Raw genomic sequence first — 27,779 nt, 5'->3', positions numbered from 1 at the left:
GAGGCAGAGACGCGTGGATCTGAGTTCAAGGCCAGCCCAGTCTACAGCCCAGGCTACACAGAGAAACCCTGTCTCTGTAAAAACCAACAAGCAAGCAAACAAACAAGATAGAAAACTCCAGCCAGTGGCGGGCAGAGGCTGGAGAATGGCGTCTGAGGTTGGCTTTAGAGGTTATCTGGTCATACATCTTGATTTGACTGAGGAAACAAGGCCAGAGATGGGTGTAGGCTTTCTCAGAGACACACAGCCACCTGGTGACGGAACCAGCCAGGGACAGAGGCTCTCTGGCTCTTGCTGCACACAATGCATTGTGGGTATATATGGCTGTGTCCTTGCTGAGTGGCCTAAAGAAAGCTCTTAGAGAAGGTGAGTTTGGGGTCTTGAGAAAAGATGACTAGAGGATAGGGAATCCTGGGGACATGTGGGGCTCAGGCAGGCCACCCTGAGGTGCTGGAGAGGGCCCTGCCCTCTTCCTGGGCCCACTCGGAGCAATGAGCTTTTGCAATTTTTCTCTTAAGACCTTTGTCTCTTAGTGATTCTTGGGGTGCTCAGAGCATAGGGCTGGTGTGAGGTGACCTGAAGCCCGAGGCTCTTCCTGATGGAGGGCCCCTCTTTAATAAAGCGGGGGCCCATTCCAGGACTGCAGATGGGGCCTCGTGAGAGGACAGAGGATGAGGTTCCAGGGCTTGCGCCCAATCAGACACAAGCTTGGAGCTTTTGTTTTTATTTTAAAGGAAAACAAAAACAAAAACAAAAAAACAAACCCAGTGCAAAACCCCCTTTTCCAGTGTCAGGCACGCCCCTCCAGGTCACCCCGGCTCAGGCCTGACCCTCCCTCCCACTCTGTACCCCTCTCTTCTCCTGCATCTCAGGGGGCTGCAGCTCATGTCCCTGGAGGCCCAGATCCAGGGGCGGGGAAGAGAGGAAAGAACTGGGGGGCAGCGACAGATGTGCTCGGTCTCCTCAGGCCTCCAGCCACGGCACCGGGTACCCACCTTGGCTCTCATTAACCCTTTCCTGGGCACACTACTGGGTGGTGAGGGTGATCTGGGCGGGGACTCCCTCCACACCCCTCTTTGCCCCGGGGCCTGCTCGGGGCTGTCCTCACTGAGGTTGGGGGGGCTCCCTCCCTCCCTCCATGGTGGGGGAGAGCAGTGAAATCCCCAGGTTTAAATACCTTAATGAAAGCAGGAGACAGGGGAGGAGGAGGAAGGGGCTTTAGTTCTAATAAATTATTAGCGTTTTGTTTTTTAGTGTCCGTCGGGGGGTGGGTGCAGGGGCAGGGCGTGGCCTCCAGGGCCCCTCCCTCCCCTTACTGGTGAATCTCATTCTCTATGAGGCTGTCCTCGCATGACTGGAAGTCTGTGTCCGTGAGGCCGTCGGGCGGCATCAGCAACTCCTCATCTTGGGAGGAGGATGACGGAGGCTCGTCGCCTGAGCTCCCAGGAGCCACGTCCCCGTCCCCGTCCCCCTCTGAGTCCTGCAGCACCTGAGCGATGTATTTCTGAAGGGAAAAGGAAGAGGGGTGAGGTGGACAGCTGCCCCTGATGGGTGGGTAGGTGGGGGCAGATACCCGAGGGCCTGTGGGGAGCACAGTGAACAGTGCCCTAGGGGATGGAGTGGAGAGAGTGAAGCCAGGTCTCGCCCGTGCTGGTGTCCACCGCCATGAGGTCTGGTTTAGGCTGACTTTGGTGGAGGACTAATGGCCCACCCAGATTTGGGACTGAGTCTCTGCAAAGGACCCCCCCCCAAAAGCACCCATGGCTGTGGAGGGCACTCACCGCAGATTTGGGCACGGCGGCAGCAGTGGGGGGCCGTCCGTTACTTCTGGAGCTCACGGCATCTGTCTCTGTGTGTTCAATCTTAAGGGGTCCAGGGAAGGAGAGGAAACATCCTTGTCTTCCGCCCCAGTCGCGCCCCAACACCCTCTCAGCACCTTCTGACCCTGCACGCCACCCCCACAGAAGACTTCTGCCCTCGGCCATACTCCGCCCGCTCCGCTCCCGGCCCACACCTTGTAGTTGTGGGCACTGAGGTATTTGAAGTGTCCGAAGCAGACGTGGCAGAGACAGATGACGATGGTGATGACCAGGACAACGAAGGTGAACATAGACGTGGGGGCCAGGAACCCTGGGGTCAGGGGACAAAGGAAGGAGCTGCCACCCGGCCTGTCCCTCGGGCCCACAGCCTCCGACTCCTTCACTCCCAGACGGGCGACCTCACCGAGACCCGCCACTGTCTACCACGTGGGCCTTTTGTGGCGAGTTCTGTCTTTAAAGGTCCCTTCTGTCCTTGTCCCCCCCCCATGGGGTGGTGGCCCTCACCCGCGCGCATGGTGGAGAAGAAGAGCAGCCAGAAGAGGCAGAGGATGGGCGCCGCCACCACCTGGTTCACAGCCCCCGAGTGGATCTTCTTGTCCAGCTTGGCCGGCAGGTAGGCGTAGTAGAGATTGTACCTGTCTACCAGGTGCTTCAGCAGCATGTACATGAGTCCTGAGGAAAGCCAATGGCCCTGACCTCGGAACCAGCGCCCGTGGGCCTTGTGTGTCGGCCACAGGCCGTCCTGGCCTCCTGGGGTGGCTGAAGGGCTGGTCTCGGCTCCTGACCTGCCCCTTCCCTCAGCTCCAGGACAAGGCAGCGCTCCCTGACCTGCCACAGATTGGAGCTGCAGCTTCCCATGCTCCAGTCCCTCCATCCTGGGCTCCATCCTGGGCAGCCTCCCCATCCCCCACAGCAGCCATCAGAGCGCCACTCGTCTAGATGACCAAGAAGCCTTTGAAAGCCACTTCACTTCATTCTCCCCGTCCCTCAACAGTGGACTATAGATTAAGGGCAGGTTCTACTTCCTGAAGCTGAGGGAGCTTTAGACAAGGGCTAGGAGGTTAGTTTGAGAATCTGGGGCCTTCAACAGGGACAGAGGGTGGGTAGGGCGTTAGGATGCTATGGGGGAAGGTAGAGGCTATTGGTGGGATCATGGTCAATGAGAGACCTAGCTAAACACCTTCAAAGAGGAAGAGGGACCTGCCCAAGTTACATGGTAGGACATGTCCACGAGGTACAAGGATCTAGCCCACTCTGGAATCCAAGGGGCTTTCTTGAATTTTGAGGTCTGTGTATCAGTGTAGATGTTGGTAACAGGAATGTGTGTATGTGTGTATTACAAGTCGGAGGGAAGTATGTCCGCGTATAACCAAAGGAAGGCCGTGGTGCCGGTAACTATTGCTGAGGTGGATGCTGATCAGGGACTGGGCATGCCAGGTGGGCCAAGCCTCAGTCAACTGCTCTCCCTTCTTCCCCAAGGCCTGGCCCCAGACTGAGCCAGGAACCAGGCGGGAGGCCGGAGGGGCCGGTCTCCCAGCCGGGGCCCTGTCCAGCCGGGGTGGCCTGCCTTACTAGAGTGGAGCGGGTGAGGCCCTGGGTTCCCCCGAGCAGGGCCCAGGTCCCGGCGCGGCGGTGCCTACCGAAGGGCACGATGATGGGGCAGGTGATACTGTAGGTCATGACCACCGTGAAGACGCACATCATCCAAGCGTAGGCTGCGCCAAACTGGAACTCGTAGGCCTGATGCTGGGGGGGACATGGGCAGGAGGGTGGCTCAGGGTGGAGGGGACAGGCTGCAGGGGGGGCAAGGCAGGTAGGAGGCGGCCAGGAACTCTGGGGCTGGGAATAAAGCCACGGGAAGTGAGGGACCTAATGTGGGGTGGTGCGGGGGACGGCAAAGCAGGTGGGGAGGCAGGGGCTGTGGCTGAGGGGGGAGGCCAGGCAGGGGCAGTGACGGGGCGTGGGCAGGGAGGGCAAAAGTGGAGGACTAGGGGACAAGCTCTCCAGCGCCCTCTTGTGGAATGAGGGCAGAGGGACCCTAGACCAAGGGAGCTAGACCTCTCCCAACTCCAAGCACATAACACTACGCTCTCAGAACTCGGGGACGTCCTGGGATCATCTATGTCCACCCATAGCTATATGTGTGGGGAAACTGAGGCTTCCGAGGGAACTAAAGTCCTTAAGTCCCAGCCAGCATCCTTGCGCCCACCACCCCGAGCCTGACTGCTGCTGTTTCTGGTTGGGCCACCAGAGGGCGCTGTGCGTGTCGCCGCTGCCCTAGGCGGCCATACCCGCTTCACGTTGCGTCTTTCGGCGGCGGAGCGCGCCAGGCAGAGCCGGATCATGTACATGAGCAGGCCCGGGATACGCAGCAGGTCCATGGCGTTACCGATAAAGGCTGAGGCAATGACGTAGTTCACGAAGAAAGCGCCGTTGTCCGGCAGGAACACACACCTGCAGGCAGCAGGCGCTCCAGCACTGCACCCTTGGGGTGACCTGGTGGCTGCCTGCCCACTGCCCGCATGGCAGCACACCACGCCCTCACCCTCAGCTGCTCCCTCTCTGTGCACATCCCCCCCATCCTAGACCCACAATACCTGTGCTCCAGTTTTTCCGCAGCGTGAACCCCAAAGCACGAAAGCAAGCCCAGATGCACACCCTGAAAACCAGTCCATACACCTACCTAGATGGTGTACCCACCCCATAAACACCCAAGACCACCAGTATGTGTAGTATATAACTGCTGAGACCTCCACAGAAAATCTCAATGGCACCCTCAGAAATCTCCAAGGATTGGAGCCCCAGAAAACCCAGAAAGTTTTCCAACATTCCCACAAATAGAGAGAGCCTCAGACTCACTCATCAGCTTCAGAAACCCTCCCTCAGATGTCTATGGTGTGTGTGTGGGGGGGATGTGACAAGAACCAGATAGTCCCTAAGTCCAAGATGGTCACAGAAGATTCCAGCAAGTCCCTAGAGTCTGAGCCTACGAGAGCCACCGTATGCATCCGGAGACAAAACAGTCTCACTCTGAGTGAGTGTGACATACTTTAGAGACAAAACTTGTGCTACATAAGCACCTTCAGCTTTGTGGCCCAGAGCCGGCCACTCTTGAGTTGTGAACCTAAGAGACCTCAGTATTCTTGTGAATCCTCAGGGATACTCTAGGAGTGCCCAAGTTACCCCCAGATTATGACCAAGTTCCTACTACAGGTACCTCCCCGACCTCCTGGGTGAAACCCAAGACTCCCACAGCAGTCCTAGAGTAGGAGTCCCCACACGACACCCCAAATGTGAGCTCCGAAGACTTAAAATCTACCTCGAGCATCACTCAGCCATTCAGGTGCACTCCTGAGCATGAGCCATCAAGTGCCCACTCCATCCAAGTACATACCCAACACTCTACGGGTGCCTTCTTTTAGAAGATCGTGATGTGAATCCCACCCCTTATGGCTGGAAGCTTGGTGACACCCTCCTATAAAGGCTAGAGGTGTCTCAGCCACATCCACCCGTCATTTGTCTCTCTCCCCAAGGGTTCTGGTCACTCACTCAAACCGAATAGCTGCCTCGGCCAGGAATTTCTTGTCAAAGAGCCAGCGGAAGAAGAGGTCTAGGCTGCAGGGAGGAGAGAAGGGCGGGAGCTGGAAGAGCGCAGAACACGGGGGGCAGAGGGTCCCCAGGAGGCTCCAGGGAAGCCCGGGGACAGGCAGGCTTCTGCCCTAGCTCTCTCCCTGTTCCCGCTCTCTCCCGCCCGCCCGGCTCCTCCGCACTCACCTGCTCAGCCCCAGCGAGGGCAGGAGCAGCACCATGAAGATAAGGAAGGTGTAGCACTTGTGCATCGTGGTCCTGTTCTCCCCGGAACTAGGAGAGCAGGCAGGCGGCAGAGCACAGGCCCAGGTCAGGTCAGGCCAGCTCATCCTGGGACCATGTCCCAGCAGGCTCCCTGGGGGGGTGGGGGCTCCCCTAGGCGAAGGTACAGGGCCCAGGGCTGGCGGAGTGCGGGCAGCTCACCGTGTCCAGTGTGCTTCGAAGAAGGCAGAGTAGTAGACGATGGTGGGAAGCAGGGCCGAGAAACACCACAACAGTAGTGTGGGGAAGAACTGAGTGATGATGGGGTTCTGTGGGGGGACAGGGGGGTCAGGCAGGGCAGGTGGGTGGGTCCAAAAGTTCAGAGCACTTGGATGGCTGGGGTGAGGGTGGAGGACCTGGGACCGACTCCAGGGTGAATGTTGATGGTGAGCATCTGCTGAACCACCTACGCTGTGCCGGGCGCCTGGGCACATGACCATGAAACGACATCATTTTCCCAACGAGCCAACCTGGGCTACAAGAGACTCCCTGGCTTGGCCAGCCAGTGGGGATTGGGTCAGGACCAGGAAGGACCTGCATCTTATCGACTGAGCTTTGGAGTGCTGAGTGTCAGGGAGGCATACTCCGTACATGGCGGGAGGGGCCGGGCAGCCCCGGGTGTAACCTACTGTCCTCTGAGCGGCTTCCCGCTGACAAGAGGCTCTGAATGCACACACGGATGCCAGGGGGCCAGTCGAAACCTCCCCGCTTTCAGAGAGAGGAGAAAAGGGGCCTTCCCCAAGGTCATGTGCCCTCCTGAGGGGTTTATCCGGGAGGTGTAAACCCAAGGGTGGCCCCTCCTAAGGGCAGGTGTAGTGGAACCCAAGGGCAGGTACAGTGGGAGCATCCTGGAGGGGCTAAGGCTAGGAGAACCGGAACCAGAACCACAGGAGGGCCGAGGGAGATGCTGCCTGGCACATCACAGAGGGAGGGCGGGGTGGGCACGGGCCTCACATTGAGGTACTCCACAGGCTTGGTGACATTGAACTTGTCCATGGTGGTGATGATGATGGCTGGGGTGGTGAGGAAGAAGAGCAGGATGAAGAGGACCACATTGATGACGAGGCAGCGCAGCCACCAGATGAAGCCTCGGATGGAGAGGTGCTCCCTGGGAAGGTGGGGGAGGGTCACTTTGAGGACTCTGGACTCATCGGTGTCTGGCAACATCTACCCCCTCCCCCTCCTATTCCTGCCGGAAACAGCCCCTCCGTCCGTCCGTCCGTCCGTCCGTCCGTCAGAAGCCCCATTCCACCTGCTACGGCTCACCAGTAGATGTTCTGGGGGTCAGGGGCATAGGTCACGGTCCAGTTGGAGATATGCAGGGCCTCGCTGCAGGAAGAGGCACGCGGCTCCCCACGGCAGGCACAGCCCTGGCATTTACACACGTTGAAGTCCTTTAGGATGCTGGGGGGATGGACACTTGTTACTGCAGCCGAGATTGGGGCCCACAGTGGTGAGTGCGGGGCCCTGTGGCAGAGAGAGGGCCAGGGGCAGCAGGCGGGGCTGGGAGCATGTGACCATGCCGACAACTCACATGGCTGTGATGGTCTCGTTGTGGAAGGTGACGAAGGCCATGCCAAGCGGCTTCTCGTTCACCTTCTCTTTCTCCCTCCTGTAATCTTCCTTCAGCCTCTGCTCCAGCTTTGTGTAGTACTCAATGGCCTCCACCTACAGGCAGCAGGGTCAGGGGCACTGGTCAGCGCTGGGAGGCACCCACGGCGTCAGCCAGCATCACGCCATGCTCCCTGCGGCTTTCCGGTAGGTCTGGAGTCGCTCTGTCCTTGCTCTGACCTTGCAAGGTGGGCACAAGGAACCCAGCCTTTTTTTTTTATATATATAATTTTATGTTCTTTGGTGTTTTGCCTAGATGTATGTCTGTGTGAGGGAGTCGGATCCCCTAGAACTAGGGTTACAGACAGTTGTGAGCTGCCATGTGGGTGCTGGGAATTGAACCCGGGTCCTCTGGAAGAGCAGCCAGTGCTCTTAACCGCTGAGCCTCTCTGAACCAAGTCTTAAGGGGGAAGTCAAGGAACGAGGCAATTAAGGAACTTGTTAAAAATACAGTTTGTTTCCCTCCCTCTTTCCATCCTTCCTTTTCTTTTTCTTTTTGGAAACTGCTACGCAGTCAAGATTGGCCTTAAACTGGAGACCCTCCTGCTTCAGCCTCCCAAGCAGTGGGGTTACAGGTGTGTACTATTTGACTAGCTTCTCAGCTGACTATTTTTAAAAAACAGGGTCTCACGGTCTCCCAGGCTGGCCTCAAACTCTCTTATGCAGCTGAGTATGACCCTGAACTTCTGACCCTCCTGCCTATACCTCCTGAATGTTGGGGTCTCAGGCATGTGTCACCCCTGATTTGTGTGGTACCGGGGATCAAAGCCATGGCCTGTGTGCGCTAGGCCAGCACTGAACGACAGCCCGACACCTGCTGTGCTCGCCCAATCTGTGGTTGCGCTGGCTGTTCTTCCAGAGGCCCTGAGTTCAGTTCCCAGCACCCACATGATGGCTCACAACCATCTGTCATGAGATCTGGTGCCTTCTGGTGTACAGGCATACTATATACGCTGTAAATAAATACATCTTTAAAAAAAAAGTTTCCACCAACAGGATAAACCCAACAGTGAGAGCGGGGCTTCAGGGGCCGGCAAGACGGCTCAGTGAGTCAAAGGTCCTCACCAAGGCTGAGGACCAGAGTCTGAGCCACGGCATCCATACGGTGTAGAGAACGGACTCGCACAGACTGTTCTCTGACCCACACACACGCACCACGGTATACCCTTCCCCGGACAAATAACTATTTAAAGAAAGAATCGGGTCTCTGTGGACTCCAGAGGGAGTGGAGGCTTATCTGGGTAGGGCCCAGGCCCTCTTCCTCTGGGAGTCTCTTCACCTTTGGGTCTTACTGTTCCCCACACCTGTTTGTCCTGGGGCGGTGGGTCGGGTCTACCCGTGGCCATCCATGTCTACTGAGACTTGACCAGTCCTCCCCAGCCTTGCCAGGCACCCTGGGCACCTACAGGCAGCCCACACGGTACCTGCTCGCAGCCTCGAACCACACAGCAGCAGAGGTGGCCACACGGTTTGGGGTTGATCATGGTGGGTACATTTTCCTTGCTCTGAAGGTTCGTGAAGTACAGTTTTCCCCGCTCAGCCTTCTTCCTGTAGGACCCGGGGGGCCAGTTACCCACCACATAGGGCCTGGGGATGGCTGGGAGGTGGGATGGGGAACTGAACTTGGGGTCACCAAGAAACCACAAGGGTTTTGTGTTGTTTGTTTGGAGACAGGGTTTCTCTGTGTAGCCCTGGCTGTTCTGGAACTCCCTCTGTAGACCAGGCTGGCCTCGAACTCCCAGAGATCTGCCTGTCTCTGCCTCCTGAGTGCTGGGATTAAATATGTGTGTCATCACCACCTGGTAAAACTCAAAGCTTTTTTAACTGTGGGCGTGAGGTGGGGACACATAACTGAACTTGAGGGTTATGAAAAGTCAGGCCATAGTCAAAGGTCTCTGAAAGTCCAATAACCACAGATTAATTCAAAATAAACACCTCCCGAGTCTGGCAGAGCTCGCCTGTATTGCAGCATGCGACCCCACTGCAGCCTTGGTTCTGAACACACAGCCTGCGGTTTGTGTGGCCTTTGCCAGTGACTGCTCCCCGAAACAGTCAGGCTCAGACTGTGTTAATGAGTTGCAGTGACTTCACTGCACAGAAATAGCTTTGTGCTCTTGTAGAAGAATACTGGTTTAATTATGAAAAACAAAAAGTTAACATTTTCCTGAGCTATTCCTCGTACTTTTGGTACTGTGTAGACACACCAGTACATCCATTTTAGGAATGTGCTTTCTCTTGTTTGTGCTGTGTGTGTGCACGGGTGTATGCATGTGTGTACTGACATTGGGGGTGTTCCTCGATTGTTCTACAACTTAGTTTTTTTTTTTTTTTTTTTAATTTATGTTTTGTTTTTTTTTTTGGAGACAGGGTCTCTCTATTATGTAGCCCTGACTGTCCTGGAACTCACGATGTAAACTAGGCTGGCGCTGAACTCAGAGTCACCTGCTTCTGCCTCCAGAGTATGCCACCATGCCACCAGGCCTGCACCTTAGTTTTTGAGGCAAGGGCGCTCACTGAATTTGGAGCTCATGAATTTGGTCAGGCTGGATGGCCAGTGAGTTTTAGGTATCGCCTGTCTCTTCCCTCACAGGACCAGGGTTATAGATGTGCCTGGGGCTTGGCTATCACGTGAGTGGTGGGGATCCTGACACAGGTTCTACTCTTGCATGAGGAATGCTTTACCCACTGACCCATCTTCCCAGCCCAGTCTCTTCATTAAATAATAAGTGATAGGATTATATAAGGATTGAGGAAATTTTTAAAATGAGTGTGTGTGCGTGCGCACATGCACGCGCGCGCGCGCGCGCGCGCGCGCACACACACAGAGGACAACCCAGGCACCACTGTCACTCTGGCATCCACCTCCTTGGAGGCAGGGTCTCTTGTCTTTGCCTCACCAACACTAGAGTTACCAGTGTGTGCTGTGACGTGACACCTTTTTATGGCTTCTGGGGACTGAGCGTCTTGTAAGGCAAGTTCTTTGCCAACTGAGCTAGCCCTCCAACCCCAAGAATTATCTTAAGTTTCTTTCTTTCTTTTTGGTTTTTCAAGACATGGTTTCTCTGTGTAGCTCTGGCTGTCCTGGATCTCATTTTGTAGATGAGGCTGGCCTTGAACTCAGAGATCTGCCTGTCTCTGCCTCCTGAGTGCTGGGATTAAAGGCGTGCGCCACCACTGCCCGGCTCTTTCTTCTTTTTCTTTTTTTGTTTTTGTTTTTGCTTTTTTTCAAAACAGGGTTTCTCTGTATAGCTTTGGATGTCCTAGAAATAGCTCTGTAGACCAGGCTGGCCTCAAATTCAGAGATCTGCCTGTCTCTGCCTCTCAAGTGCTGGGATTAAAGGTGCATACAACAATCACCAGCTAAAATACATTTATGACTTATAATCAGTAAATGTTTGACTTGTATTCCTATTTATATACCTACAAACCTGAGGTCATGTAAAATTTTCTCAGATGCAAAGGGGTTGGGAGTGGACAAAATTCAGGTCCCCAAGGGACCTTTCCGGGGTTTGTTTAGCCAATATGGCTCAGCAATAATCCCATCCAAGGATCTCCTTGTCCATTTCTGGAGGGCCAATTCTTTTGCTAGTCTGCCATAAATTTCTTGTACTGTAGCTTAAGAGGGTCAGTCCTCAGACGTGAGGGCCACAGACCCTTCCCTCTTGCAACACACTCTAAGCCCCAGGCCTTGGAAGTAACAGAGACTCCCGAGGTTGAGTCATATTCAAAGCACACAAGGGAACATCCTAAAAGGGAGCCAGGATCCCACAAGGTGGCCAAGATTCCCTCCATGATGAGCAGAGGGCCCCTGGTATCATCCTCCCCGACCCCAACCCAGTACCTCTCGGCATCAAGGAACATAAGACGAGCCACGTTGTAACAGGGCCGGGCTTCCAGCACCGTGCAGTTGGGGTAGGCCTCCCTGAAACACAGTCCAGCCGTCATACTCTGCAGGGCCCCTCACTGCCTACCCTTGCTTTCATCCAGGGTTCCCCACATCAACACATCCCCAGATCACCCCCATCTTAGTCTATAGCTCTCAAGAATAGAACTTCAGAAGAAGAAGAAAAAAAAAGAAAGAAAGAAATCGTCTGGCGATGGTGGCGCACACCTTTAATCCCAGCATTCAGGAGGCAGAGGCTGGTGGATCTCTGTAAGTTTGAGGCCAGCCTGGTCTACAAAGGCAGTTCCAGGACAGCAGGGTTACACAGAGAAACCCTGTCTTGAAAAACACACAGACAAAAAGAACAGAACTTTGAAAATAACTTCCTCATGTTATGTGGGTGGGGGCTGGGTGCAGGTGTGCCTTCAGACTCTCGAAAGGCAGGAGGTGACAATAACCCAGGATGTGTGAGGACACCATTGTGTGGAACTGGGGAGGCCAGGGCTTTGGTCTGATTCTTGCCCAGGGCTGTGAACTTGAGGTTCAGAGAAACTGTTTCTAGTCACAGGCTGTTCTCTGAGCCCTGTTCCCGGAAGCCCTGGTCCTGATCCAACACTTGGCCTTGAGTTTGGATTTTCTACAACCAATCTTGGCCCAAGACCAACAAGAAACCGATCCTGAATCTGATCTCTAACCCTGGCCATGACCCAGGCCCAGGGCTGACCCCTCCCCCCAACCTGAGATGGAATGCTAGGGCCAGCTGCCCTGACCCACTGGCACGTGGCTCCAGAGAGCATTCACAAAATGCTTGCTGATCCACCAAGCAGGGTCCTTCCCACGTGACTGCAAACTGATCCAGTCCTTAATCTTGACTGTTTCCATCTTCTGATGTCTTATTAAAATTAAACGAAGGGCCACCAAATATTCGAGACACGTGTGATAAAGTTCCACCACAGCAAGATGAACTTCACAAACTCACATCTGGCTCCGGGTCCTTGAAAATGAGCTCGCAGGTGGCCGCCACAGCGCTTCCCTTCACAGCTCTCTAAGATGCTGTAGGCTTCCTCTTTGGGAGAGCAAGCGCTCACCCTTGCCAGGCTCATGGCAAATCCTTTAAAGCTAGCCAGACAGGCTCAGTGATTCTACACAAAGGATGTTCTCTACCTCTTCTGGGGCAGTCCTCTAGTCCACACGGTCCTTAGACCTGGACCACGAGCCTCAGTGAACACGGATGACCGCTCAGCTCAGTGGGGACCAGAGCTATCTCCTAATCATCATCACATACAAAGTCCTGTCCAATAGCCTCCCCACAGTAAGTGCTCAACAAAGCAGGCTGAGTGGACAGGTGGGTGAAAGTCGGATTTCATATGTTCAGCCCACGGAAAGCCGTCCAATAAAGACTAGATTCTCTTCACCCCTCCTTTGTGAGTGAGCATGAACTCTAACCACAGGCTCTTTCCTAGACCAACCCTGAAGCAGCCCAGCCAGGACATGTCAATCTAGTCTGGCTTTCTGCCTCTCACAGCACATAGTAGAATAGCGGAAGTGACCAGGAGGGTACACTCCTTCGCTGCGCTCAGGTCTCTGCTCAAATGCCACCCTGGGAGGGTCACTTTGACACGTCCCCCTTCCCTGCTCCGGATGACACCTTAGCACCACTGCAACGTGAGGTGTTTAGAGCAGCTCGTCTCCACTGACTCCCAGGACTAATGAAAGGAAAATGGCTGGGTTTGTTTACTGCTATATGCTGAGCCCTCACCCGGGGCAGGCCCATGGCTCACTAGTGGTCTGCATCAGGACATGTCAACGCAAGCTGACAATTGTCTAAGTGGACAAAATGTCACTTGATCCTGAGCACACACTGGACCTCAACCTAGAGCGCCCCTATGCTGATAAAAGGTTGAACCCCACATACTTCTCTTACCCTATTTTGTAAGCTGCAGAAGGGCAGGCCTTACTGCTAACACTTCTATGCCTGCACACAGATATTCAATGTGTGTGTGTCTAGCTCTGGATCTCTGTACCTTATACCCTGTAGAAGGCTCTGGAATGTGGCCTCCGATCCTGCTCAGACAATACTGCTGACAGGACGACATACTGACCAGCCCAGGACAATGACAGCAGACCCGGACCTCAGGAATAGACCTGGGGCTGGGGGGATGGCTGGGGCCAAAGAGCACGGGTCCTCTTCCAGAGGACCAGAGTTGATCGCCAGTAATCACACAGCTACTCAAAACCATCTGTAACTCTAGCCCCGGGGGAATGTCTCTCTCTCTGGTTTCCACAGGCACTGTGCCCACACGGTACACAGTCAAAATACCCATACACATAAAATAAGTAAAATTTAAAAAAGAAAAGAAAGAATAAGCCCTGAATCTGCCTGAAGCCTGAGCTTGGACCCAGACCAACGTTCCTTGTCACGACCACTGGGTGGTTCCTAATCTGGGTCGCAGATTGACTTGTCCCTTGTCATGGACACTTGCTGGTTCCTAATTTGGGTCACAGATTGATTTGGACCGATCTCAGTTCAGACCCCTGACTAACTGCTACAGCTGGTCTCCATGGTGTGACCTTTGAGCTGGATGACTGTTCGTTCATCTTTGGAAATAAATAAATAAAAGTGTGACATTACCTCTAATCCTGCCACAGACTGTCCCTCTAGACCCTTACAGCTGGGCTCTTAACTCTTTTGTTTGTTTGTTTTTGTTTGAGACAGTTTCTCTGTGTAGCCCTGGCTGTCCTGGAACTCACTCTGTAGCCCAGGCTGGCCTCGAACCCCCAGAGATCCGCCTGCCTCTGCCTCCCTAGTGCTGGGATTAAAGGTGTGTACCACCACAACTGGCAGTCCTTGACTCTCTACACCATGAGTTCAGCACCAAGGTGCCTGTCCAGGTGCCTGAACTGAAGAGCCAAAGAAGCTGAGGGAACACAGGCCAACCTCCTCAGAAGCCACTCACAGCCCATGAGCTTTCCCACAAAGTCTGCATATGCACCAAGTAAATGCTGCTAATAATTCTGAAGAAGCAGCCACCTCCGGCTCCTGGGCCAACTACCTATGACCCAGTCCAAGCCAGGAGTGTGTGTGTGGGGGATGCAGGGGGCGCAGAGTGGAGGAAATAAATGTCACAGGCTGCACTCTTCAGGATTCCATCTTATTTCTTTCATTTACTAATTTTTTTTTGAAAGGCTGGGGATCAAACCCAAGGCCACGGGTGACTCTGAGTGACCCCTCAGCTCTGTCCAGTTCTGAAGGGGCTGTCACTCAGGAAAGTGGGAGACCAGCCCAGGTTGGGACGTGAGGTCTTCCCCCAATCTGCTCCTCTCAGCCTGTGCTGCCAACCATTGAGTATGACTCAAGGGTGCACAGATGTCCTTGGGGCTAATGGGCAGGCAAGGGTCTGCATGCCTGAGGTGGGGTGGGCTGCTTACTCACTCAAAATGCTTCTTGATTTTTTCTGACTCTGCATATTTGGAGATTCCATTGATGAAGAGAGTCCTTTTGACCTGTGGAAGAGGACAGACAGCAGGCTTGTCTTCCTGCAGGAAGGTGGGCTCCAGGAGAGCCAGAGGACGCAGGGAGGGGCCGGGGGTGGGGTGAGCAGAGGGGCAGGTGGGTGGGAACAGGCCTCAGGACTTTGTCAGGTCTCAGTGGATAATAGAAGCCTGACGAAGAGCCAAGAGGTACCTTGTTCTGTGAGGGGTTGCAGGGGTCACCAGATGGCTGGACACTTAGATCCCAGAGGACCTAGCACAGTGGCTAAGGAAGCACAGACATTTGGTGCAGGCCGGGTGAATGGCCGTAGAAGGTGAAGGGATATTCCTACCATCCATATCAAGCAAGACGACAATACAACCATCTGGCAGCACTACCAGCCAGGGCCATTGCCCAAAGGCCGGGCTCAGCACGGGGAGGCCCAGGCAGTCCCTTCCTAGGATCCCTGGAGAGGTGCCCTCATCCCACTCGGAGGAGGGAACCTGGCAGCCCGCTCCACCCAGCGGCCCCGCTCCACCGCTGCAGCCCCGGGGCCGCACTTCCTCACCAGGTCGTCCTCCTTGTAGCGCATCTTAGAGGTGTGTCTCCGCATGCTGTAGACGGTGAGCAGCAGGTACAGGAAAGCAAAGGAGGTGTGCAGCCAGAGGAGATTATTCCTGTGGGCGGCAGAGGGTCACGTGGGGTCCTCAGTCAGCAGGGTCTACCTCCGTGTGTCCATGTGTCTCTGAAGCCTCCCATCTCTGGCTTCCACCCCAGACCCCAGCCTCACCCTGATTTCAAGTTGGCAATGGTGGTTCTCCCGAAGCTGTAGGCATTGTTCTCTGGAAGGCGGGAGGGAGAAGGAGATGGCGGTAGGGTCGGCCGGCACGGATGCCCTTCCGCCCCCTCCCACTCCAGCCCCCCGGCCCTCACTGACCGAGCAGGTCCCCTGAGAAGTTGACAGGCAGTACAATGCCCACGGAGAGGACGCCCACGACGACCAGCAGCCCGATGATGTGTCTCTGGAAGGACAAGTAGTGCACAGCGTCGCCCCCGCACTTGTCCCGGATCTCGTCATCCCTGCAGACCACAGGAGGCAGACGGAAGAGGCTGGTGAGCAGCAGCCGAGGCGAGGCTGGAACCTGCCCCCACCCCCACCCCGGCCACCCCTGCTGGTGGGGCAGCAATGGGGCTGTGATGGAACTTTTCCTCCCGATTTCCTGGGAGGGGAGGAAGAAAGGAGGAGGAATGCTCAGAGCCCGGAAGTGGCCAGCAAAAGAGACGGGAGAGAAAGAGGGGGCGAGGTCAGAGGGAGAGGACAGGACAAGAAGAGGGAAAACGGGAACGGGAGGCAAGAAGTCGGGATGTTGTGGGACGGAGGCTGGGACACGGGCAGCGGCAGCTCCTTCCAGGGCCGTAAGGGTCCCAGGGCTGAGCTCCTAGGGGAGGGTCCCAGAGCACGGGGAGGGGCCCGGTGCTGACCTGTCCCAGCTTCCTGCCTTTCTCAGCGCTCACTGCCTGCCTGTGGACTCTGGCTGGATCTCCTGAGTTCTGCCTTGCTGGCTGCTGGCTCCTGCCTGCGGCTGGCTGGCTGCTTCCAGCCTGCCTGCTGCCCCTACCCGCTGGCTGCAGAGAGGCCGAGGTGGAGGCTCCGGCCTCTGCTCTCAAGCTGTGGCCAGGGCTGGTAGGCCAGGGCATGGCTGGCCTCGAGCAGAGTGCCACAGAGGAGATGATGGGTCAGAATAAGCATTCGGGGGTCAGCACAGGCTGGACCCCCATTGCCTGGCCTCTTGGAGTAGGGTTCAGGGTACTGCGGTGGCTAGGAGCACTAAGGCCCTCAAAGCTGCTGGCCTTGATTTTGGAGGGAGATGACAGATTCTGAGGTTTTTCTCTGTTTCTCTTTAGAGTGCGCAGACCATCCACTTACTTTATCCTGAAGATGGCTGTCAGCCAGGAACAGAAACCCTAGGGGAACAGAGGGAACACACTGGAGCTCCCGACCTACCAACCCGACCTCCCTCCCTTAACTTCCACCGGGAAACAGTTCTACACCCACCCCTACACCTGGGGACAAACCTCATTGATACACAGGACAGAAGAAGTCTGGTAGAGTCTGCCTAGTATGGGTGAGGCCCTGGTTTCTATCTCTAGTACTGAAAAAATGAGTCTTTAAGTAGGGGTGAGGGAGACGGCTCAGTCAGTAAAGTGTCTGCCTTGCAAACCAAAGGACCAGAGTTCAATTCCCAGATCTGGCAGAAAAAAGAGCAGGGCATGGTGGTGCACATTCCCAGCCCTGGGGAGGCAAAGACAGACGGGTCTCTGCGGTGCACTGGTGGGACAGATTAGCCTAACAGGGAGCCCTAGGTCCCAGTTAGAGGCCTGTCTCAGAAGACAGCGAGGCAGGCCCGGGAAGACGGCTTGTTTGATCTCTGGAATCTCGTGGTGGAAGGCGAGACTGACTTCCCCAAGCTGTGTTCTGATCTCCAGACAGAACTTAGTATGTGCATGTGTGTGTGCATGTGTGTGTACGAGAGCACGCATGATGGACAAATAAATGTACCCCCCCCCAAAAAAAACCCCAAAAGATAAACCAAGGGTGACAGTACCTGAGGAACAATGGTCAAGGTTGACTGTTAGCTTCCCCATGTTCCTGTACACATGTGCAAACACACCTGCACACGCACAAACCACACACACACACACACACACACACACACACACACACACACACACACACGAGTATGTATACAAGAAAAAAAAAACACAAAGAGCTAGGAAGGTCTGCCCTTAAGGAAGAAAAGGCCCAGCACCTTGCTGCTGGACCCCGTGTCCGGAAGTGCAGATAACTACAAAACCTTACGGTGCTACAGGCCAGAGTGGGGATGGATGTACTTTGGGGTTCAAGGAAGGTAGTGGGAGCCCCGATCTCTGGCTAATAAGAGTTTGTAGCCTAGCAAAATGGCTCGGAGGGTAAAGGTGCTTGCCACCAAAACCGATGACCCGAGTTCAATTCTAAGGACTTAAGTGGTGGAAGGAGAGAGCCAATTTCCAAGAATCGCCCTCTTACCTCCACACATACAATGTCCACAGGGGAAACACACCCACAAACTGATACAAACTGATACAGATGAATTGATTAAATAAAAAAAAAAAAAAATTAGGCTCGCTGAGCAATGGTGAAAGCATTTGCTGCTGACCAGATCCCACATGGTGGAGGACCGGAGCTGACCTCTGATCTCACACGAGCTGTGTCACCCTCCCCCACTTCTCGCGCGCACGCACACACACACACACACGCACACCCCATAAAAGTCCATATAAAAAAACAAACAAGCCGGGCGGTGGTGGCGCTCACCTTTAATCCCAGCACTTGGGAGGCAGAGCCAGGCGGATCTCTGTGAGTTCGAGGCCAGCCTGGACTACCAAGTGAGTCCCAGGAAAGGCGCAAAGCTACACAGAGAAACCCTGTCTCGAAAAACCAAATTAAAAAAAAAAAAAAAAAGTTGACAATTTACTTCAAAAAGACAAACAAACAAACAAGCATGGCTCCCAAAGCAGAGGGGGCGTGCTGTGCTGCCGAGTGCCTGCCTACATCTCCTAGTCCACCTCGAAGGGACCAAAATCTAGGGTGAGCTGGCCGGCATCACCTCCCTCTCTTTCCTTCAGGCCTGCCTCCAGGTAGAGAGTGGATGCCCAGAGAGGGTCCTCCTCACCTTCTACCAGGAGAAGGCTCCTGTTTAGCGAAGGATGGGGAGAGTGTGCCTAACGGCCAAGATGCAGGAGGTCTGGTTACCTGAGCTCCATTGAGGTCTGGGGACCGTCGGGACACCTGGCTAGCAGGGGTGATCCCGGTAGCTCGTCACTTACCCTGTGAGTCTCAGGAAGCTGACCTCTCTGCTAAGGCTGCTGCAGGAGCCCCAGGCCAAGTGTGACTGGCCAGGGCCGACCCAGAGATTCTGCCTGGGAACTTCACCATCAAAACAACAGGAGGACCAGGCAGGGAACAGCTGTGCGCCTGGTCTGCTGCGAAGGAGGTCTGGGGACTGCTGTGACCGGGCAGGTCTGAGGGGCCTGTTTAGTCAGCACTAACACCCGGAACCGGAAGGCAGTCGGTCCCCAGGGCCAGGGTCACTAGCCTACAACTGCAGTGTAACGCGAAGTGGGTCTAAGCTTCACGACACGGACCCTCAAGCTCATCATGGCTTCTAAAACCGTGTTCAGAGAAAAAGGAGTTTTCATCAACAGTCTAGGTGGGCATCAAGTTCTACTGTGGCGGACAAAGTTCGGAACTGATAAATGTGAGGGGTGCCATTCAGAGGGCCTCGTCCTGTGTCCCGGGCGCTCTGGGCCTGCTGCTGGCCTCCGAAGGCTAGCATGCCACTTTCCTCACACACAGAGAGAAGGCCACACTGGTGTCCCCTGACCTGACGGCCGCACAGTCAAGGAAACCGGGAGAACACTCACGTTGTCCCTTTGGTCAAAGTCGACGGAGCTGGAGACGGAGGTGAGACGCTCATACCGGTCATGGCTGTCCCCATGCATAGCTGATGCCACACTGGGGTGGGGGAACAGAGCAGAGCAAGGTGAGAGGAGGACCGTGAGCCTCGGAGGGGCCGACGTCAGCACCCAGAGGGGCTCAAGAAAGTATAGAAAGCGCAGAGGCTGAAGCAAGAGTGACCTCCCCCTACCCTGCCTCCCTCAGGGGTGATGGACAGTGAGTGGGCCTTAGGGGGTCTTCATTACTGCCCAGAATGGAGGCTGAAGCAAGAAATGTTAGAGGTCCCTGCAGTTCCGGAGGTGACCAGCAGGGGGAGTGGGAGATCGGCAACAGAGCCAGTGTTACCCCAAAAGTAAAGGGGAGGTGAAGGAAAACAGGGACCGGAAGGACCCAGATGGGTGGCAAGACTGGAAGATGTCTCTTGGGCAGGGCCCGACCCTCCCTTCTCCCGGAGCCATCAGCTGCCACAGCTCCAATTCAGTCCTATGCACAGAGACCACAAGGAGACATTAAGGCCACACAAAGGGGACTCCTTGGGCAGGGCCCGTCCTAGGCCTCCAGAAGGAGCAGGGAACCCTGGAATATGAAGAACTAGCTGTTAGGGGATGGGAACCGTTGGTGACACCCAATCTTGTCTCTGCATGACAGTGCTAGGGATTTTCTGGGGAGTTCCCAGAGGATGGTCCCTCGGCCCAGCCAGTGAAGGCTGAGAACGCAGGGGTCCGTACAGAGGGGATTTTCTTAGGCAGGGAGGAAGACCGAAACCAGGAGGGGCAGAGACAAGCTGAGGAGCCCCCGTCCTGCAAAGCACACCGCCTGCGTTAATCCGAAACAAGAGCCTGCAGAGGAGAACGCTGCAAAAAAGAGAACCAGCCACTGGCGCGGAGAGAAGAGAAGCGTGAAAAGGAGAGGAAAAGGGAAGCTGGTTTAGTGTGGATGAGGGGGCTGGTGCCCCACATACTATTCCTGCTCCACTCGCTCCCTCTCCTGCCGGCGAAGCCTGGGGACAGAGAACAGACAGGTTACGGGGCGAAGGAAAGTCCCCGGGGACCGGCGGGACACAGAGGCACAACCGACGGTCCCCAGACCATCATCCCACGCTGGCCCAGGGACTCGTCTCTTTCCACCCCTCAAGAGAGGGGATGGGAAAAGGCTGGCTCTCCCCTGCTCCCAAGCAGCACAGGCCATGATGCTGGTGTCCAGTGGAGGGGCAAGCCCAAGCCTTCTTACCTGTCTGCATCTGTTACCAAGGCCAGCCGCCCATAGTCCCAGGCCACCTTCCGGAGGATGGAGAAGAGGAACAGCAGGGCCTGAGGGGGAGGGGAGGCAAGTCAACAGCGGTGTACAGCCAGGGGTCAGAACCTTAAAAGGGAGGATGCTGGCTTGGGTCAGTGGACAGAGTTGGAAAGCAAGGACCCCTTTTTCTTGGTTAGGTATGGGAAGGCGGGGCATGGGTCAGAGGCGGAGGATGTCTGCAGGGGGTGTCCTGGGCCCAGGTGCCCAGGGCAGGGATGGTATGAGGACACTCACAAGGAAGCACATGAAGTCCAGAGCCAGCACGGTGGGGACACCCCCAAAGGGCAAGCCCTGTAGGACAGTGCTTCGGATCCGGGCACTGTAGCAGTAGTCCTTGGAGATGCTGCTGTTGAGGGCCGCAGTGCCCAGCGTGGCCAGCAAGAATGGCAGCATGGCTGCTACTGCCGCATGGTCCTCCTGCGCAGAGGGCAAGTCAGTCAGCTGGGCTCGTCCCCTACCCACCCTGGCCTTGCAAGGTGGGTCTACAGAGGGTTGACCAGCCGCCTCAGAGGGTGGGAACTTCTGCCCGCAAGAAATAAGGGCCTCGGGAAGAGAGGTGTGTATCACATGGGTTTATTTCATGGTCCTCTGGCTATGACTCTATCCTGAGTCCGGGCAGCACACTCTGATCCTAATTGGGGTGTGTGTGTGTGTGTGTGTGAATGGTTTCACTACAAAGGCAGAAGTGTGAGCTCAATGTCTACCTCCACCTACCCCAACTCATAAAGAATCTCTCTTGGGCAGGAGAAATGAGGAGGGGTGGAGACTGTAGATGGTTCCACGGTTAAGAGCTTCACTGCTCTTCCAGAGGACCTGGGTTAGGTTTCCAGCATCCACATGGAGGCTCATGACCTTCATAACTTTAGCTCTAGGGGGATAAGATGCCCTCTTCTGACCTCTGCAGGCACCAGGAATGTATGTGGTACACACACACACACACACACACACACACACACACACACACACACACAGCACTATACACAAACATTTTAAAGATGGGTAGAGGCCTGTCTCTGTGCCAGAGAGTAAGAGTCCAGATCCAACTGCTTCATTCTGACCTCCTCAGAACCCCTAAGTTCAATTGAAAAGTGAGAAGAGAAACAGAACGATCAAATGTGCTTAGATTTGAATTCTGCTAACCACTCCATAGAGCCACCTTCCAAACAGATGGTCAGCCTCAGAGCTACTCCTGTGCCCTCAGGGCAGAGCACTGGCTGGAAGGCAGGTAACAGCACCAGACTTCAGAGTCTATGTCACCTGCTGGTGCCAGCCACACCTGCCCTTCTCCACGCCAGCTTCCCTTCCCTCCCTCCAACTAGCTGTACAGGGGGAACAGAGGGGTATGAGGACTACAACTCCCAGAATGCTGTGCTTCTGCCTCCGGAGCAGAGCAGGCTGGGAATGCTGTGCCCTCCAGCCAGCTTTTCCATTGGCAAAAGAGGGGAAAGAGTGGGCGGAGGCCTCTAAAGGCCCCCAGCAACCACTGTACTACTGTCTTGCCTGGTGCCTGCCTGGTGCCTGCCACAGCCCTTTGTGCTGTAAAGTGGATGAGGGGCAGGAGAGGAGGAAAGGAAAGCCAATGGGACCCCGGGGCTCTGGAAATGCTTGGGGACAAAGATGGGCAGGGCCCCTGGGAGGTCCCCAGGCTGGGGAAGTGTGGCTGCAGCAGAGGCACTACCACAGCAGCACAGCCCCACCCGGTCCTACTCAGGGCCCCTGAGGGCCCCTTCTGCTGACAACATGGAAGATCTGCCTGGAGGTGGGTCCCCAGGGAAGAAAGGTAACCAGACAAAGAGAGAATAACAAGTCTAGAGGAGGTGACTGGCAGTTTACTAGGAACTGTCTGTCCCTTAGCCCCCCTGGGGTAACCTAGCAGTCCTGGGGTCTCCCCTCTCCCATTCAAACAGGGCAGGAGCCAGAAAGCTCTCTAAGGATGAGAACATGAGCACTGTTTGTGTGCTTCTCTTGGTCCAAGAGAATCTTTGCAAAGCCTGCGTCAGGATGGAGCAGGGAATAACTCCCCTGCATGTGTTAGACAGGCTCCTTTTCTGGCCCAAGCTGCCTTTAAAAACACAGGAGTTTAATCATTGAAGCAAGGACTATTTATCTAGTGTTCACTGTTTCAAGAATAACAATATACGGGGCTCCAGAGATGGCTCAGTGGATGAGAGCACTGGCTGCTCTTGCAGATAACAGGGATTCAATACCCAGCACCCATGTGGCCCCTTACAACTGTCTGTAACTGTCTGTGACATGACACCCTCTTCTGGCCTCTGCTGGTATTGCACCCACATGGTACACAGACATGCATGCAGGCAAAGCACCCCACACAATATTCTTAAGATAAAAAAACAAAACAAAGCCGGGTGGTGGTGGCGCATGCCTTTAATCCCAGCACTCGGGAGGCAGAGCCAGGCAGATCTCTGTGAGTTCGAGGCCAGCCTGGGCTACCAAGTGAGCTCCAGGAAAGGCGCAAAGCTACACAGAGAAACCCTGTCTCGAAAAACCAAACCAAACCAAACAAACCAATAACACCTCAAACAATCCTCAAACACCCTGTGAGTTGTATCACTGTCATTTGAAGATGTGAGGAGAGGGCTCAGAAAAGTTAAGTACTTGCCCTCTAGGTCTCACTGCAAATAAAATGATGGAGACTTGAATTCAAACCCAAGTCAATTTCTACCCATGGGGAGACCCTTCTCAGAACACAGATGTTTTGCTGATGGGCCTAGGACAGGTGAAGGTGGACCTCGGCCTCACTCTTCCACTCTGTAACAAGGAGATACCAGCGAGGCTCTCACAGAAAGGTAAAAATGTAACCATGCGGGGGTGGGGGGTGGGGGTGGGGATGGGGGGTGCAGCACGCTGTCTCCCTCTCTTACCAAGGTCTCTGTGTAGCCTAGGCTGACCTCCAATTTAAGATCTCTGCAAATACCAGGCAATGGTGGCGCACGCCTTTAATCCCAGCATTTGGTAGGCAGAGGCAGGTGAATCTCTGAGTTTGAGGCCAGCCTGGTCCACAAAGTGATTTCCAAGACAGGCCCCAAAAGATACACAGAGCAAGGCTGTCTCCAACCTGCCCCCCCCCAATCCTCTGCATAATATGGAAGCTTCATAAATACAATGCTAATTATTTGTTCTCGAGGCAGAGAATACAAGGGCAGTCGAGACGTGTTCAGATGTGTAAACATGCTCATACATGTGTCTGTCCGTCTAAGGAGCTAGGTGACTATACAACACTGTGCAGAAATAAAGGGACTCATGGCCTCTGAGTGGAGGAGTGTGTGTGGGTGTGCCTGGGAGCCTGGTTGTGTAAATATAAGATGCACAGATGTGAGGCACCAGGACAGGCTAAAGGTGGGTATAGGCACTTTGGGGAGGGAGGCTCCGATGAGCCCCCCTTTCTCCTTTGAGACAAGGTCTCATATAGTCTAGACTGGCTTCAGTCTTGCTATGAAGCTGAGGATGGCCTTAAATTCCTGACCTTCCTGCCTCTACTTCCCAAGTGCTGGGAATCGAACCTACGGCTTCAATCATGCGAAGCAAACACTCTACCCACCAAGCTAAATGCCCAGTCCTGACCTCTCTGACATCCGGGAACCTCAGTGCCCAACCCATCTCTTGTTTCTAAAGTGTTCAAACCCTTTTAAAAAGTGCCATCTTCCCATTCCTGTCTTCTCTACTCTGAATGAAGATGGGCCATTCTGGAAGCTTCTACGTGATATGGCTCTGTTAGGGTGGGTGAGAGTTCCCCGGGATGCTTGCTAACTACCAGGTCTTTTCGTGCCCAATCTTTGTACTGTCACAGAGTACCCTCTGCTCCCAACTACACCACTCTTCCCCCGCCCCCTAGGCAAGCAGGGCACACCCAGATCACCCATCCATAGGGAGGAAATTGGGACCAGGGAAGGGAATGGAGCCAGGCAAGGTCACAGGGTAGGGAAGGGGTGGAGTTGGGTTAGTGGCTTTGCCAGTCCACAGGGTGACTTCGAGCTCTTAACTGTAGGGGTGGGGCTCTTGGGCTGTGTCATCCAGAGCAACTGCCTTCCAATCCAGCCTAGGGCTGGGAAGCTGAGAAGAGGACAGAAAACTACGGGGAGACAGTAGTAGGAGTCGAAGGTTCTCCAAGTGCAGACGTGCCCAGCCAGCTGTGAACCCATTTCTCTAGTTGGATACTCACGCTGGCTTTGTAGCAGGATGGGGATGTTAGACCAAGTCAACACTGTCACTTCACTAATAAAAACTGTGTATCACAGGGTAGAAGTTACTTTGTTGCTTCCTTTGTTTGTTTTTTCCTTGTAGAGTTACTGGGAAAGACTTAATTTAGGGTTTGGGATTCTTGTACAGGCAGTGAGAAGAGATTAACTCTTTTTTTTTTTTTTTTTTTTTTTTTTTTGGTTTTTCAAGACAGGGTTTCTCTGTCTGTCTGTCCTGGAACTCACTCTGTAGCCCAGGCTGGCCTCAAACTGATAGAGATGCACCTGCCTCTGCCTCCCAAGTGCTGGGATTAAAGGCATTCGTGGCCACCACCCAGTGAGATTAATTCTTAATATGAAATCTGGGCCTCACTCTTCCAACCTGTAACAAATAGTATTAATGGCTTTGCCTGGCCTGAGTGGAACTCAGAGAAAAGTAAAAGTGTATCTATCCAGAGGCCAGCCGCCCCACTCCCCATCTCTACAGAGACTAGCTATATAGTTGAGGTTTTGTTCCAAGTCAAGACTTTCCTGAATGCTGGGGACACAAGCTACCACACTGGCTTATTTTACTTTTATTCTGTGCAAGGCATTACTACCCTAAGCACTTTGGAAATGTTACTATTTGCTACCCCTTGCAACCCCAACAGGCCACTGAGGCACACAGAGAGCAAATAACTTGGGGAAGTCACCAGTCTGTGGTAGATCCAGAGACAGGCCCAGGCATTTTGCTGCCCCTGCAAATAGGGGAGGCCACTAGCAGGGCTCTGAGGCTGAGGGCTGTTAGCGCCAGTTCTGGAATGCCACACCCTAGGACCTGGAGGCTTGCCTTTCTTCTTGCTTGTAGCTCCTGATCCTTGACTTGAGTTTGTGGGTTCAAGTTCTGAGGCAAGGATAGAAGGCAGGGGCTCTAGAATGAAATGCACTTGGGTTCTATTCTGGAAAAAGTGTTTAACCAGCTCGGGTCTCAGGTCCTTCACCTGGAAGATGGGGACAGCCACCCAGCCCTGTGGCCGCTTGAAAGATGAAATAAGATTAGAAACAAACAAAAGAGTTCAAAGCTCTTAAGAGAAATCCAACCAAACAAAACAAACTGCCACAAGAAAAGACCAGCTGTTGAAAGTCAAACATGCTGATGTACACCTGGGAGGTGGAGGCAGGAAGATCAGGAGTTCAAGGCTGGCCTGGGCTAAATGATAGCGGATCTCAAACAAACACAACACAAAAACAGCTGTTGTTAACAAGATATAGACTCCAAGAGGTTGCTTTAATGGAGGTAGACTGGTTAAGAACAAAATAAAGCATATAATTTCATGATAGGAATTGAACTACTCAGTGGGGGAGGCTGCTTCCTCTACATTAAAGACTCTGTCACCGAGTCCCAGAATGTACCCCATCCACCTGCATTAGGCAAGGTGGGGCACCAGAGGTGACTGGTAGGTCAGGAAGTTCAGAGAAGTGAACCCATTACTATTGATCAACCGTCAGGCAGCCTGCCAGGCTCTTTACCTGCATCACACTATCGGATCCCAAAGCTCCACCTCGGAAGGAGGTGGTGGTAACCAATCACACTTTTAAATAGAAACAGAGGCTCCGATGGTTAAGTAACTTGTCAAGGTCACACGGCTCAAGAACGGCACGGCTAGGATTCGAACCCAAGTTTCTGTCAGTTTGTTGTTCTTGGAAGGAACTTGTATGATGTCCAAAAAGGGGCTCTTAGCTACTTATCACCCATCTTCTGCCTCAAAACATCCCCACCCACCTACTCACTCACTCATTGGCTGCACTGGATGAACTAACAGCAGGCCCCAGCATGTGCTACCTGGGGCATGCCAGGGCGTAGACCCTCTGGTACCCCGGAGGACAAAAGTGCTGCCAGCATACCCCCCACCTGAGCCTGGCAGCCACTTACTCCTCTTCCCCGGCTCTCAAGAATCTGGAAGGCAGAGGGCTGTGGGACCCTCTTCAGGAGGTGCTGGGCACATTCTCATTCACCCCGGACTACTGCAGACCGGGGCGGAGGTTACAGGGTCAGGGAGCGGAGACCCAAGCCCCCCTGGGCAATGGGCCGCCAGACCTGACAAGGGGACCAAGGCTGGTGGCAGCACGAAGCCCCAAGGGCGGCCAGCCCCTCTGACCTCTCTTCCCCACTTCCCAGGCCTCCTTCATTTTTCTGGGTAACCCAACGACAAGCTTTGGGACAGTCCGCACCAGGCGGTCAAGACAGCCGGGAGGGACAAAGCGCGCCCCCTCCCCCTCAACAGGGCCTTTGCCTACTCCGGATTCGCGTCTGATTCTTCTCCCCACCGCACCCTCCAACGCAGGCCGGGGCGGCTCATGAATGAACTGCTCTGTGTGGGGCGCAAGAGAGGACATGCTCCCGGGGCCAGCCGTCCTCTTCCAGCCGGCAGACCAGTCCCCACCAGGGCCAGGGCCAGCCACCCGTCAGGTGCCAGGACCCTCGAGCCCTCCCCTTTGCCCAAGCCTGGACCCCTTGTTCGAGGCCAGCTTCGTCCCCAGCAACAAGAGAAAGAATAAAAAGAGACCGAGGGCATTGGACTTGGCGACCCCAGAATGCAAAACTCGGGGGCGGAGGCGGGTGGTTCCCTTCAGCGGCGCCGGCGGCTGGGGAGCAGCTGGGACCCGAGGAGGGCCGCGCAGGGGCCGCGCACCTGGATGGGGCAGGTGGGACGAGAGTAGCACTCAAGGGCCGGGACAGAGGGGGTCCCACCCCTTGGGATATCCCAGCGGGGCGGGGGCAGAGGGCGGCGCACATCTGGAGCCCCGACAAGGAGGGAAGGACTCCCATCTGGCCAGGGACGGTGCGGGTTTGGGGACAAAGCGTGCCTCCCTTGGGTCCCGCGGGGCCTGGGCACCTCTGGGTCCCGCAGGAGGTGGAAAGGAGGGGACGCGCAGCTGAGTCCGGGTGGTTTTTTTTTTGTTTTTTGTTTTTTCCTTCCTTGGGGTGGTAGTGGGATCCTGTGCTCCAAGTAAGGGGTGCTGGGGAGGGGTCCGCGTACTCACCCCCAGGCGCAGACTCGGCTCCGACTCGGGAGCCCCGGCTCCGGGCGGGGCGGGGCTGGGGAGGGGGAGGGGGAGTCGCCGGGCGGCTTGAGCTCTGGGCTCCTGCGGCGGCCGCGGCAGCGCGTGGGGG

The 27,779-nt window shown here is 55.0% G+C and overlaps 1 protein-coding gene across 2 annotated transcripts; it reads right to left on the bottom strand.

The window, feature by feature from the left end:
• Positions 1-711: 711 nt before the first annotated feature.
• Positions 712-27,764, bottom strand: Tmem63b (transmembrane protein 63B). 2 transcript variants are annotated; one of them, XM_028887107.1, is made up of 24 exons: positions 27,650-27,764; positions 20,664-20,846; positions 20,364-20,443; positions 20,095-20,133; positions 19,100-19,190; positions 16,563-16,600; positions 15,573-15,715; positions 15,426-15,477; positions 15,204-15,312; positions 14,597-14,667; positions 11,122-11,202; positions 8,705-8,828; positions 7,204-7,337; positions 6,936-7,073; positions 6,624-6,777; positions 5,832-5,938; positions 5,595-5,681; positions 5,370-5,435; positions 4,112-4,274; positions 3,461-3,566; positions 2,325-2,492; positions 2,015-2,130; positions 1,782-1,862; positions 712-1,504 (listed from the first exon to the last, which is right to left on the bottom strand). In XM_028887107.1, the coding sequence occupies exons 2-24, from the start codon at positions 20,820-20,822 to the stop codon at positions 1,313-1,315; spliced, it is 2,499 nt and encodes an 832-aa protein (XP_028742940.1). In that variant the 5' UTR covers positions 20,823-20,846; positions 27,650-27,764; the 3' UTR covers positions 712-1,312. The 2 variants fall into 2 exon arrangements, with proteins under 2 accessions (XP_028742940.1, XP_028742941.1); XM_028887108.2 differs by lacking the exon at positions 20,095-20,133 and having other exon boundaries at positions 1,226-1,504; positions 27,650-27,756.
• Positions 27,765-27,779: the final 15 nt, after the last annotated feature.

The sequence above is a fragment of the Peromyscus leucopus genome, chromosome 16_21 (assembly GCF_004664715.2).
Source record: "Peromyscus leucopus breed LL Stock chromosome 16_21, UCI_PerLeu_2.1, whole genome shotgun sequence".
NCBI lineage: Eukaryota > Metazoa > Chordata > Mammalia > Rodentia > Cricetidae > Peromyscus > Peromyscus leucopus.
Note: the sequence above shows the minus strand (reverse complement) of the source record. Positions and strands in the feature narration are given on the sequence as shown.

What these genes read in the sequence shown, in the direction of transcription:
- Tmem63b (XM_028887107.1), bottom strand. Translation starts at nt 20,822, where the DNA reads ATGCTGCCATTCTTGCTGGCCACGCTGGGCACTGCGGCCCTCAACAGC. An exon ending in ACAGCCATCTTCAGGATAAA is followed by an intron (nt 15,716 to 16,562) that starts GTAAGTGGATGG and finishes TGTGGTCTGCAG; the next exon opens with GGATGACGAGATCCGGGACA. An exon ending in AACGAGACCATCACAGCCAT is followed by an intron (nt 7,074 to 7,203) that starts GTGAGTTGTCGG and finishes CCATCCCCCCAG; the next exon opens with CATCCTAAAGGACTTCAACG.